Source organism: Nicotiana attenuata, chromosome 5 (genome assembly GCF_001879085.1).
Source record: "Nicotiana attenuata strain UT chromosome 5, NIATTr2, whole genome shotgun sequence".
NCBI classification, from domain to species: domain Eukaryota; kingdom Viridiplantae; phylum Streptophyta; class Magnoliopsida; order Solanales; family Solanaceae; genus Nicotiana; species Nicotiana attenuata.
This window is the reverse complement of record NC_031993.1, coordinates 10,669,028-10,683,423: the sequence shown is the minus strand read 5'-3', so window position 1 is coordinate 10,683,423 and position 14,396 is coordinate 10,669,028. Positions and strand designations below refer to the sequence as shown.

The following is a 14,396-nucleotide window of genomic DNA, read 5'->3' as shown; positions in this document are numbered from 1 at the left end:
TCTTTTCAATTATGCCCTTATTTATTACTCTATGATTCTATTTTATCCTTTACTTTTTTTTTTTAACTCCAAATCTCCAATTTATAACCCACTTTGTCTTAGTCCCATTTTTTCCAAAACTGGTTCTGCCGTTCTTTGCCAACCCCACGGTCAAAAGCATCAAGAATAGGTTCTGTCATTCTTTACATAATTTGCTTCGTTCGTTTCCACCGTCATTATTCTTTATTTACTTAATATTTTATTTTTTTAATATTATTATTATGATCTAATTATGCATTGAGTGTACTTTTTATTATTTTTATATTATTAAATTGTTCCATTGATTTTGTTAGAATTTGCATGAATTTAATTACTTAATCTATTTATAAGACATAATTGGTGATAAATTAATAGAAATGAGTTTTCTTAAATTATCGTAATTCTTGATAAATTTAATATTTAAAATAATTTAGGGTATTTTAGTAAACTTATCAGTTACACTACAGTACAATACAATCAAACCAAACAGAAAAGAATAGGGGTGGGCATCGGTCGGTTCGGTTCGGTTATGAATATTATCGGTTTTGCCTATGGTTATCGGTTTACAAATATCATAACCTGATAACCGAACCGATAAGATATTGGTTATCGGTTATTCGGTTATCGATCATTATCGGTTCGGTTATCGGTTTACGTGATAAGATAAAAAAAACTAAAACAGTTTCGCAATGTATAAAACAATTTCGGTATAAAATTGTTTTGCTAAAACAGTTTTATAAGATTTTAAGAACTGTTTTGCTAAAACTCTTTTCAAAACTGTTCTATTTCACAAGAATTTAAATTTACTGCAACATCCAATAAAATAAACACTAACCAAAGTTTCTATCTTTCATTCTTCAACCCAAAAAATATAAACAAAAATCCCAATATCAGTCAGTGACGAAAAAACAAAATATCAGTCATATTTTCACTTCAACACTTCCTGCAAATATAAGGGATCTAAATGAATAACGAATACAAGTGTCAGCCACGATGCACATGTTTGTGATGCAATTTTTGCAGATGTCAAAAGAAAAAGTGAGAAGTTGAGTCACTACCCTTCGACTGCTTTGAAGACTGAACAACTTCATCAAATAGTTCTGCTAAACATAGAACTAATAGTTCTGCTAACAATAGAACAATAGAACTAAATCTCCAACAATAGAATAGAGTTCAACACTTCAACTAATAGTTCAACACTACAAACAGTCCAAAGTAATAGTTCAAACACATTTATAACAATACAAGTAGTAGCAACCTTAAGATTAACAAGTCCAAAGTCCAAACATAGTACTAATAGTTCAAATTCAAGTAAACAACACAAAAACTACTCAATCCTTATAGGCTTCACCAAATTGCGCTCCAAACAATGCTTACCATGCCTCATGTATGTATATACCTAAGGGTAAACTAGTAAATTAGTTAATCTTTATTGGGTTATCGGTTTTACCCAATAACAGAATTCCAAACCGAGCCCGAACCGATAACCCAATAAAAAAAAATATTTAACCCGTTAGCGAACCGTTAACCAAATAATCCAATACCGATAACCCAATAAATAATTAACGGTTCGGGTTATCGGTTTTACCCGATATATGCCCACCCCTAGAAAAGATGTTATTTAACAAGAGTAAACAGTACAATCTATCCAAACGTTGTATTCATAAAACAATACAATACAATGCGATATAATATAGTACAATACATTATAAAACGATGGCCAACAATGATCCAAACAGAGTGTAACTAATACCAATATGATTAATTGTATCCTAACTTAGAGCCTGTTTGGCCAAGCTCCTCGGAGGCCAAAAGTACTTTTTTTCCTCAAAAAAGTACTTTTTAAAAAATTTGAGTTGTTTGGCCAATATAGAAAAGTACTTTTTGCCAGCAGCAGAAGCAGTTTTTCTGCTTTTGGGAAGAAGCAGAAAATTCTAGCTTCTTCCAAGAAGCAGAAGCAGAAGTAGAAAATTAATTTATTCAAGACAAAATTATCCTCACCATAAATTTATATTTTTCAAATTATCCCTTACTAATTTAAGTTTTTTCTTTTCATTGTTGTTTCTAGCTTTTACCATCCTATTAAAATTAAAGATATCATATATATGAATTATATTGTAACTTTTCAAAAAATTTACTGATTTTTCTTGTTTTTGATCTTTTCTTTGTGTAATGTCTCGTAAATTTCCAAATTATCTTCTTCCTTTTCACACTAAAGCAAATTATCTGCATCTTCTTTGGATTATCAATTCTATTCCTACAAATAATTATTTATAATTTCTTCTATTATATGCTATTAGTTCCCAAATTTTTAAAATAGTTATCAGATCTGATTTGTGAAAATGACCTACAAATAGGTAATAAATTTATAATTGTATTGCATAATCTATCTGTATATTATTAAAAGAAGAAGAAAATGCATCCATATTTAGTCAAGTGGCAGCCTCATAATAGGCCACTTGGCATTTTAGACAAAGTTAGTAAGGTTAGGTAATAATTAGTTTCTTTTTGAATTTAAATTTCTAAAAATAGAAAATTATACACTACGTGTTGCTAACAATTAGTTACTCTTTTTGAGTTAGAATTTAAACATAACTAACTATTTCTTTTACGATTTTTTTTATATATTTAAAATTATTTTTATTTTATGCTCAATGTCATCTTTCAAGTTTGACTCAAAATCATCTTGTTGCAACTACCATGGCTATACATAATTTCATCTGACAACGTTCTTTTACCGATAAAGAATTCAACTATTATGCTAATGAAGACATTACTGCAGAGATTGATGAAGGAGATCAGCCTTCTGATATTCCTTTAGAAATGCGAAGCAAGTCTTGTACTAATATTAAAGCGTTGTGTGATAGAAGTAGAGATGAAATTGTTGAGAAGTATTATCAAGTGTGAGTGACTTTACTTATTAATTCACGATGGATTATCAATATATAGTAATTTATTGATAGACTTCTAATTTATACTGAATGATCTTATTTTAATTATCCAAATCATCATATAAAAATAAGTAATGGTACTGGATAATATCATATACTTTAGTATAACTATACATGCAAAATTTATTTAAATCTTTAATATGTTTGTTTAATTTATGTTTTATATATTAATTAAATAAAATAAAAAAATAATAAAAGTCCTTACGATAAATATTTAAGTTTATTTTTATATTTAAAAGAATTATACGACCCAAGTACTATCCTTTTTGGTAATTTGACAATCAAAAGCACTTTTTGAAATGATTGTCAAACACAAATTATTTATCAAATGTTGCAAAAAGTACTTCTTAAATGAATTGGCCAAACACAATCCGTTTTTTTTCAAAAATACTTTTAGGAAAAATACTTCTGAAAAAAAATACTTTTCAAAATAAGCAGATTTTGACCAAACGGGGTCTTAGTCTTCAAACCAAACGACTGTATAAGAAAACGAGGGAGCCGTATAAGGAAAAAAAAGAAAAAGAAAAAAAAAGCATTGGGACTGGCTAAACCTCTAGGCTCTAACCCTCCATTTTTCTCATTGGGATTTTGTCAAAACCCAGCTACGCCGTCATCTCCCAAAGTATCAGCTTATCCTTCACGCTCTCATCGCCAAATTCCCCCCCCCCCCCCCTTCACTTGTAAGGTATAAACCGTTCTTCATCTCTGTTTTTATCTTCAAATTCTTTTTGTATAAAAGGCCAATTGATTCGGCGTTTGGTTCAATAGCAGGGAAGAAGAAGATGTTGGACATAAATCTGTTCAGAGAAGACAAGGGACATAATCCCGAGATCATTCGTGAGTCTCAACGTCGTCGTTTTGCCGACGTCGGTCTCGTCGATCAGGTCATTCAACTCGACAAAGAATGGCGTCAGCGTAATCCATCTCTCCTTCTCTCTTTTTCACTTAGCACTTCGCGATCTAGAATTTTTCCCTGTAAACTTTTTGTGTGTCATTCTGCTTCTTCGTTTTTCAGTTTGTAGTACAATGTTTTCTAGTGTTTGGTTGGTGAGAAAATAATATTACCCGGAGAAATTATAGTATTAAAGATCAACAGCTTGTTTGGATGGTTGTTACCCATTGTATCATATTGTATTATTATCCCGAAACAATGTTTGTTTTGATCATTTATTTGAAAATGATTGTATCGTATTGTTAAATTCATTGTTCCGGAACAACCAAAAGCATCATTTTATGAAACAACCGATTTGGTGTGGTGGGATCGTTTCCTATTTTCTTTTTCAATTATGCCCTTACATATTACTTCATAATTCAATTTTATCATTAATTTTTTTTTTAATTTTAACTCCAAATCTCCAACCCATAGACCTACTTTGTTTTCTTTCATCCTTTCTAGAATGGGTTTGCCCAGTTCTTTTTATCCAAGTCTCTGTTCGATTCTTTGTCTCTTTCCATTGTTTTAATATTTTTTTTTCGTTCTTGCTAATATTAGTTAACTTTTTTTTTTCCAGGTTTTTGCTCTTGTTTCCAAGCTACGTAATTAATGATAAATTAGTAGAAAGAGGTTTTCTTAAATTATTTTTATGTGTAATTCTTGATATTTTATTTAAAATAATTGGGGGTATTTTAGTGAACTTATCAATTACAGTACAGTACGATATAGTCAAATCAAACAACAAAATATTATTCAACAATAGCTAACGATACAATCTATTCAAACGTTGTATCCATAAAACGATGCAATACAATACAATACATTATGAAACGATGGGTTACAATGATCCATACATAGTGCAACAGAAATATTAACAAATCGGATAGAGTTTTGATGAAATTTTAATGTCTAAGTGTTGGTTGGAGGAAATTAAAAGGTAAGATAGTTGCAAAGAAAATAAATACTTTGTACCAAACATATAATAACCCTTTAGTTTTTCCCTTAAGTTGTTTGCTGCTTGGCTTGTTTAATTGAGAACCCTTTTTTAACCTCAATTTTGTGGTCTCACTGCTTCATATATCCTATAAATAAATTTATGCTTTGTTTGTAGTTTGGAGTAAATCCCTTTTCTTAATCTCAATTTGATGTATTCTGCTTTGACTCCAAGCTACTTTTTTTGTTTTTTTGCTCCACTTTGGCTCAGCCCAGTGTTAAGTTTTGTGCCAATGATGTTAGTTTTATTGTCGTATCATTTAGTTTTGAAGTAATATTGCATTTTTTTCTTACTGACACCAAGTGCTGCAAGGACTTGCAAAATATTTTTGTACTTGCTACTGAGATTTAACCGGATAGAGGGATACCCAGTCTACATGCATGATTTTGATGAAGATTTGTGTATTTTTCAGGCCAATTTGAGCTTGATAACTTGAGGAAAGATTTCAACAAGATCAACAAAGAAGTTGCCAGGCTAAAGATTGTGAGTGTTCTATTCAGTTGTTTAATCCAATTGTCCTATCTGTCTGCCACATATTCTTTTCACATCTTTTAGTGTCCTGTAATAAGAACTTTTAGCACACCTACCGACCTGACTTATGTCTACCATGCGTCATGATTATTATAGTTTGTTATATCATGTATGTTGGACCTAATTGAAAGGAGAACCTAAGAAAATGATCAACTGCAAGCGTAAGCGTGCTTGTTACTGTACCAATTAGACAAATGGTAAGTCTCAAAGATATAGAAGATTAGATGGTACAATAATCTGTATTAATTACGTCTTGTTAATGTTTATGAGTCGCCAATGACTGTAAAATCCTGTCCCAATGTTAGGCTTGGTCCTTTTTCTTGAGCAAGGTAACTGGTATTTTATTAGCAATTAAAGTAGTCCTTAGCACAAAGGTTGTGCTAAGGGAGAAATAAAGTTACAGGACCCCAAAAGAAAAAGAAACAAAAAGATAGTCCTGTACTAGTTACAAAGATCCCAAGATGTCAACTACAGAATCTACATCTTCTACAAGAGCTTCTTTGCACCACAAATGAAACAAAAATATACAATTCATGATGACCTTCTGCTCAGATTTTGCTATCCAAGGTTTGGTCCTTTTCTAACTAAGAAGTGTGTTACTGTCTGAAAATAAAAGCCAATATTATCTTAACCTTCTTTTTTTATATGAACAGAATTGTGGAGGGTAAAACTTAATTTCCATGCTCAAAAAGAAAGAGATTAATTTAGATTCCGTAGTCAAAAGCAGAAGTGGTAGACAAGCTTTAGCTTTAAGGCTGCAAGACGAGGAAAGAATTCAGAAAGTTATAGAATACTTTGCTTTATGCATTTTGGACAGTCTGGCTAGAAACTAATCATAGGTGTTTTGAAAATAAAGTAGATTTATCTTATAAAATATAGATGCTTATATAATTTAATGTGCTGGGGGAAAGGCTATGATATAAACGTTGTAGATTCAATGCTAGAATTCATAGATGGTCTAGGCACTGTGTGAAGGAATCTCCACCTTTTTGTAGTACCTCCTTGGTACTGATTTTGTTAATAAAATTTTATCTTACCTTTCAAAAAAAAGTCTACCTTCTTTAGAGCAGTAGACCATCCCTCCTTTGGGTTTGGGGGGGGGGGGGGGAGGAATTTAAGAGATGGTACATAATTGATGATTCATGATGTTATGGCTATTTTTATGTTGGCTATCAACCTACCGTAGTTCTCCTCCTTTAATAGCACTTACGGCTCTGGGCGAAACTTAAAGGGGTGAATAGAGCTGAATTGGTTTGAATAGAGCTAATGGGCTTAAAGGATTCATATAGCCGTCCTGACTAGTTTGGGATTTAGGGTAGTAGTTCTGTTTGTCCATATGGTGCAATTAGAGCTTTATGTTTCGTGATAAAAATTTATTTGGGAGGAAATTCTTCTGTTATTCTTGAATATTGTTAGATGTAATGAATGTTTCCAAAAATAGTGTATAGACTTTATTATCACCCTATCAAATGATTATGCACCAACTTTTTGGGTTCTTGATTCTTGAGCAATTAAAATTTCTATCTCTTGGATTGGCAACTGATTTTGTTTGCTTTTTGTTTATTGCCAAGCATGCGTGTGTTTTTCAAGTTTAATGTTGAAGTTGAAATTGAATCATGTTTTTTCCCTTTTGTAAAGTCTGGTGAGGATGCAAGTCACAAGATTAAGGACACTGAAGAGAACAAGCAACTAACTGCAAAGAAAGAGGCAGAAGTGCAGGAGGCTCGAGCCGCTTTATATTCAAAGCTGGAAATCATTGGAAACCTTGTGCACGATTCAGTGCCAGTTAGTAATGATGAGGTATGTAAAGTGTGCTGCCTTTTTTTAGTGACATAGTTTAGCTTAAAATGGAACTTCTCCTTTAACCAAAGTTTATTTGTAGGCAAATAATGCTATAGTTCGATCTTGGGGAGAGAAGCGGACTGAGAAGGGTCTTAAAAATCATGTTGATCTCGTTGAGCTTCTTGGAATTGCAGACATTAAAAAGGGTTAGTGCTATATTGAGCTTACAGAACTAGGCCTCTTACTTTTCTTAAGTGTGCTTGTTTTTAGGGTTGTCTTTCTGCATGTTATTTTAAATGACTAGGAAACTTTCCTGGACTCTAGGTAGTAATTGCCTAATTGTTAATCCCCTCGCTAGCTAATCTAGATTATACACTCAATAGCTAACACATACCGTTAGGAGTTATCCTAATGCCGTGGAGAATAGTCTTAATACTGAAAAGCTAATTGTTTCATGTCGTGTTTTTTATATAATGCACTACTGAAGTTCCTATTGTTAAGATAGTTCTGAAAGAGGAAACCAGGTACTATGAGAAGTAAAAGTGGTGGATATTAAGGATTTTTATGGTGAATTTCTTACTAGTTGCTAGCTATGGCTACATGTCCACATTCCTATTTTTAAATCACAAAGTTTTTTCTCTTAGTTTCTCTAGAATTTCTATTTCCATCTGAAAATCCCCCTTGCAAATGCAAGCCTGGGATAAATAGATTAATATTAAATCTTGCGTCTAAGAATACATTACCAAGGAAAATTTGTAGTTATCAGAATAAACAGGATGTCTTGCCTTAAGAACACCGTAACAGAGTTTTTCAGTACTCTCTCCGTTTCAATTTGAATGAGGTAGTTTCACTCGGCACGGAGTGTAAGAAAAAAAAGACTTTTGAAACTTGTGGTCTTAAAAGCTTAAGGGGTAAAAACTTTGTGGGGCCATGACATTTGTGTGGTTATAAAAGCTTCTCATTAAGGGTAAAATGGGTAAAATGGAGAGTTTATAGTTTAATTAGTTCCAAATTTAGAAATGTTTCATTTATTTTGGAACAGACTAAAAAGGAAAGTACCTCGTCTAATTTGAAATGGAGGGAGTACTAAATAAACCATAACAAAGGACTCTTTGGTTGTCTGCTTATTAAAATCTTGATACCGGCTGCTGAGCTGCTCTTCCCTCTCTCTCTCTCTCTCTCTAATCTCGCTTTTCTATTTTGCCTTTCCCCATTCTACGTTTTCATTTTCTTGGTCTTATTTAGTTATATTTTGTGTCTGCGAATTGTTTTTCCATCCTTATTTTTGTCTGTTAACCCACTATATTCAGGTTAACTTGTTCCTTTGACCCTTTTCCTTTCTGAAAATTTTGTAGTTCGTTTTGTATTCTTTTGTCATTTGTATATGAGTTGCTAGTTAATGCAAGGATATCTGAAATATATAGGTGCAAATGTTGCTGGAGGAAGAGGTTACTATTTGAAAGGGGATGGTGTACTTCTTAATCAAGCTTTAATTAATTTTGCTCTTAATTTCCTAAGGAAGAGGGGATATAATCCATTGCAGACACCATTCTTCATGAGGAAAGAAATCATGGCAAAGTGTGCTCAGTTAGCTCAGTTTGATGAAGAACTTTACAAGGTAATCTCTCATATGCTTTGGTACATGGAGCTGAATGGATTTAATAGACACTGATAGTGCAGTTCGTTCAATGGATTAGCTGCTGTAACTGCAGCAGAAGGCCTTTGATAACAATGTTGGTTTATTTGGCAGGATCTTTCCGGCTGTGTCAGAAGGAAATATCTCCAGTTTACCGTTTATTAGTGACAGTAACTCTTCATTTTTAATAGGTTAAAGATATTTCATTAAATAGACAAGATAGTCCAAAAAATATGTACATCAGAATAGAACTTCCGAATTTTCATAGGGTGTTCAAACTTAAAAGAAATATAAAGATTCTCCTACAAAGAATGTTTCAATATATGTTATATACCTCTAAAAACCTAATATTTTACTAGTGTAATTTTTCGACGAAGGACCACCTTTAGGACAATGTGGCTTCGCCCCTGCCTGGATGATTGGAAAAAACATGAATATACATTGGTGCTGTTTTTCTTACAAGATAACAGATGTTTCATGCTGTCTGATCTGAAATTGATGGTGGCAAGACATACCTCACTTATCTTATGTTTGATAGGTCACTGGTGAGGGAGATGACAAATATCTGATTGCCACTGCCGAACAACCTCTATGTGCTTATCATTTGGATGACTGGATTCATCCTTCACAGCTTCCGTTAAGGTATTGTAACACAATCTGGCACCACAGTGTCCTCTATTCCCTCAGTTTCAGTGGTGGTAGAAGTTTTCTTCTCTTTACGGAGAAAAGAAGAATTCTAGTTGGCCTTTTATGGACTAACATCTATGCCTTTCACCAGGTATGCTGGATACTCGTCATGCTTCCGCAAAGAAGCTGGTTCACATGGACGAGATACTCTGGGAATTTTCAGAGTACATCAATTTGAGAAAGTGGAACAGTTTTGTTTGACCAGTCCAAATGGCAATGACTCCTGGGACATGCATGAGGAGATGATTAAAAATTCGGAGGAATTCTTTCAACTGGTAGGTTTGATTTTCTCTTCCATTTTCTGAGATATTGCCTTCTGCTAGCAGTATCTTTGAAGCTGCTTAAGCAATGTTGATAGGCATGTGATGGTTTACTACTCAGTTGCTGTAACAATAAACCTTCTACACCTCTTCAGACTGATGCACGCCAATTAGAGTATAGCAGCTACTCCTTGCAATCAGATATCACTTTGTGTTTGTGCCTGTGTGAACATAGATGCAAACCACTCGCATTATCACATTTAGCCCATGAAGAGTTCTTTTAAAATAATCTTATCTAGTCCAACATCCCAATATATTTGTTAATTGTTTAATGAAATATTATTCTTCATTTAGCTACTTTAACATTGAAGTTGTTTTTATAAGCGACTCTTTCTATCAATCTTCAATGTGATTAAAAATACAATAGTAACGAATAAATGAGTAGCTAATTGATCCAGCAACTCTAGAATGAAATTCTTTTGGAGTTTCTGATTCCTAGAGTCCCATCATCTGTTGTGCTAGATAGTCTTTTTTAATCTGGACCTACGTGCACACAACTTGTCTAATTAACCAGAACTATTAGGTAGATGATAAGAATTCACCTTTTGGTCGCCTTTACTCGGATTGGTTCCTAAGGATGCTATTCCAACTCTTTGATCCCTAGACCACCTGCTCAGGGGCTGTTGGGCTGTAGATTATTAATGGATCAGCGACTTCTCATCTCGTGGTTTAGACCACTCACATTTAAGTCATTTTCTGGCGATTTCACTATCAAATAAGTTATGCAAAAAAAGCTATGAGAGAATTATTGAAGTTGCTTAACCAACAGACCATATCAACAGCTCCCCATATAGGGAATTTGGACTTCTGCAGCTCAGGAATGCATTCTGGTTCACTGCATCTTTTAGATGGAGTACTAGATTATACTTGGCATTTACTATTATTTGATCATATTATTTATCATTAGACTGATTTCATTCTTGGCTTGGCATACCCTGGATGCAAGGAAATCTAAACATAGCTCTTTCTTTTCACAGCTAAAGATTCCTTACCAAATTGTATCTATTGTTTCTGGCGCACTGAATGATGCAGCAGCAAAGAAGTATGATCTAGAAGGTTGGTATCCTGCATCTTCGACTTACAGAGAGCTTGTGTCCTGCTCAAACTGCACAGACTATCAGTCGAGGAAATTGGAAATTCGGTTTGGACAGAAGAAGGTATAGTGATCTGCCCCTTCATTCAAATTTATGGCTGCAAAAGAAGATATCTCTATTGAAATATTAAGCCAATAATTGTGGATTTATTGCCATCCACTGGTATTCGTTCAGAGTGTTCATGAATAGTGCAATTCAACTTCAGTGTCCAATATTTGTTTTAGATATTTTACTTCACACAAGTCTCAACTTCTATTCTGACATAATTGTTTCCTTTAGGGTAATGAGCAAGCAAAACAGTACGTGCATTTGTTGAACTCCACTCTTACAGCGACAGAGAGGACTATCTGTTGTATACTTGAGAACAACCAGAGGGAAGATGGAGTTGAGATTCCTGAAGTTCTACGTCCATACATGGATGGGGTGACATTCATGCCTTTCCAGACCCCTCCAGCAAAAGAAGCTAAAGGAAAGAAGTCAAAGGCATAATTATTTTAAGAAACTTGAATATCCATTGTGAAAGAGCTGAAGCATGTATTCTCTTGAACTTGGACCCTCCTTTTAAGGAGCCCGAAGAGGAAGAAGGGAAGTAGGCAACGGCGACTAATTTTGAATTTTGAAGTGTAACAAACAAATTAGAAAACAGCTTATTAAGTGGGATCAGAAATGCAGATTGCTATTTCCCACTCGATTTCATTATTGGTTTAAGTTAATAGATTGCTTTTGGACTCCTATTACTGTATTAGCACTTCTTTGAACCTTTTTTTTTTTGTGGCTATAGATGCAATTGTCAGTAATGATTTTCTGAACCCAAGGATTTTACAGTATTGGAATGGTTAGTAGTATGAGAAATCTTAGGACTATTTTAACCAATATGGTGGCATAGTATGTGCCTGTTCATTTTCTCAATTGCTTTAATAGGATTTTGACTTGTTAATCGAAAATGTTTTTAATTGGTCAAACAGCTTATTTTTGTAACTTGTTAAAGCAAACGCATATGTTCACTTATTAGAAACTCTATTCACTCATCAGCTAAATTAGTACCGAATTCACCTTTGTTTATTGATCAGAAATTCTAACTAATTGTTGCACTTGTTGTAGTTTTACATTGCCTTCTTGGACATTGGAGTAAAATTTTCCTTCTTAAGCAATATCTTTTTAAGGATACAACGAGATCTTTTTTCCAGAATATTATAGATGTGCATTTATAAATTATACATGTCCTATCAAATCTCTGGTTCTGCCAGTTTTCCGAGGCAAATTGCAAGGGAGCTTAGCCTAAAGTTGAATATCAGAAAAGCGAGAGAAACGAACTAATTAACTCAAAATTGCTTTTTGAAATAATTCAAAATATAATAGGACCTAACTTAAATACCTTAGTCCTTAATCAATGTGATAAAAGGGACCCACAAGTGAGGTTGATTTTAACGCGTGGGCGTAATAACTTTTTCTAAAGACTTTTGTCATATATCCCCATGGAAATAACACATGGACTGCAATTAGTCAAATTAATGACGAAAAATGGCAATTATATAGTATGTATTACTGAAGTCAATAAATTAAAGGTTGCTTTAGACTTATTCTGCAAGCTTCAAAGTCTCATTCAATGTTCATCCCTCCATGCGCTCCACTAATTAGCCTTCATATATATATATATATATATACTCTTAATTAGGGCAGAGCTACAAGGTTATGTACGGGTTCGACCGAATAAGTAGCTTTAGTCTATACTTTTTATTTGTATTAAAAATTCTTTAAATATGTGCAAAAATTAGATTCAGACCTTAGTTACAAACACCTATCCTATAACTCAAAAAGCTCAAATCCTAACTCCGACTCCGCTTGTAACAACAGGGCAACTAAACTTAAACCCATACACATGTGTAAACTACTTCCTTCCAACACAAAAGAAAAGCAAGAACGAAGTTGCTAGTCCATAAAAGTAGAGTTCAGATTAAAAAATTTGTACTGATGATCACTATAATATAAAATTTTCGGAAATTCTGTATACTTTCTATGAAGGATCTTTTTCACTATTGTTAACCTTCACTTGTTTTCTGGCAGTTCACTTTCTTCTTTCCCTTTTCTTTGCAGTGGCCTGGTTTTTACTACAATAACAACAACAACGACCCAGTGTAGTCCCACAAGTGGGGTCTAGGGAGGGTAGTGTGTACGCAGACCTTACCTCTAGCCCGATGGGGTAGAGAACCTGTTTCCGAAAGACCCTCGACTCAGAAGAAAAAAACAAAAAGAGACAATATATCAGTAGCTGACCTGGTTTTTACTATACTGAAGAAAAAAATTAACACTCTGATTTTACTAAACCACAAAGAAAAATAATAGTATTCTACTGCACCAATGGAACATATATTCTTATGAGTTATGATCAGTGCCAGAGAAATGGAAGTTGATGTGAATTTAAAAGGAAACGAAAGCGGGTTTCACTAGTCAACGAATGAAAGAATATTACAAAAACGAGAACTGAAACATCTAGGGTTTTATCCAGAGCTGTTGATTACAAAAAATCAGAAAAAAGAAAAGTAAAATAAGCATTAGAAAAAAAAAAAATAGACATAGGTTTTTCACCATTATTAGCAAAATGACAATGTTGTAGGATTACAAATGTTTCACAACCCCTTCCAGAGCAATGGTTTTTTTCTACCTTTCATGCAAGCGGTTGTGAAGCATCTTAATCATACCATTCCTTTTTTTCTAACATACAAACGTAAGGATAGCTGCTGGTGGACAGAGTTATCCGATATCTTTGCTGGTGGAAGGTAACAGAAGTGAAATAGTCGAACTGCATGCAAACGAATGAGACCTTATGATTAAAAGCTTTAGCTTTAGTGATTTATGTACAACTATCTTCTGATATATGTTCTTCTTTGCTCACCAATTAATTGTGCAAGGGATCAGGAGAAGAGGGCACTTCTCTATTGACATATGCAACAAAACCTTCATCCCCATGGCTGCTGCTTCTACTTCCACTTGTAGCTGTAGGACTTTGTGCATTTTCCATGTTATTATCTTGCAGGTCCCGAGCTCCCAAAACTTCTTGTTGTACGGCTGAAAATGTCAGAAAGATCAATAATAGACACCATATAATATATAGTATACTTCTTTTGGCAGGCATGGCCCCTTAATTTCTTCTCACAGTTTCTCTCTTGCCTTTTTCTCTAATCTTTTCCAAGATAATATTGCTTGATTTTGTGTGAGAATGTGTTTGTACTGAGAAAAAGATATGTATGCCTACTGAACCAAGAAGAAGAAGAAGAATAACTGCTTTGAGGGAGCTGAAATAAGTTGCATGGTAGCTAATTTTAAGGTGTATGTGCTAAACAGACAAATACTGTTCTCTTTCTCTTCCAGGGTATTTGTGTGTGAAAAGTGAAAAGTTTTAGTCAATAGAAAGGCTTTCGGTTTTGTGGGGTTGGGGTTTTTTTTTTTTT

The 14,396-nt window shown here is 33.7% G+C and overlaps 1 protein-coding gene across 2 annotated transcripts; it reads left to right on the top strand.

Moving 5' to 3' along the window:
- LOC109225291 (serine--tRNA ligase) lies at nt 3,501-11,799 on the top strand. Of its 2 annotated transcripts, none has more exons than XM_019389907.1 (10): nt 3,501-3,654; nt 3,738-3,884; nt 5,310-5,380; nt 7,067-7,228; nt 7,311-7,416; nt 8,635-8,828; nt 9,385-9,488; nt 9,625-9,808; nt 10,831-11,010; nt 11,227-11,799. In XM_019389907.1, exons 2-10 carry the CDS (start codon nt 3,752-3,754, stop codon nt 11,434-11,436), a joined length of 1,344 nt encoding a protein of 447 aa, XP_019245452.1. In that variant the 5' UTR covers nt 3,501-3,654; nt 3,738-3,751; the 3' UTR covers nt 11,437-11,799. The 2 variants fall into 2 exon arrangements, with proteins under 2 accessions (XP_019245452.1, XP_019245453.1); XM_019389908.1 differs by having other exon boundaries at nt 3,741-3,884; nt 11,227-11,681.

Excerpts from the sequence above, each read along its gene's own strand:
- LOC109225291 (XM_019389907.1), top strand. The coding sequence starts at position 3,752 with ATGTTGGACATAAATCTGTTCAGAGAAGACAAGGGACATAATCCCGAG. Across the intron at positions 8,829-9,384 it reads TTGATGAAGAACTTTACAAG|GTCACTGGTGAGGGAGATGA; the intron begins GTAATCTCTCAT and ends TATGTTTGATAG. Across the intron at positions 9,489-9,624 it reads CCTTCACAGCTTCCGTTAAG|GTATGCTGGATACTCGTCAT; the intron begins GTATTGTAACAC and ends GCCTTTCACCAG.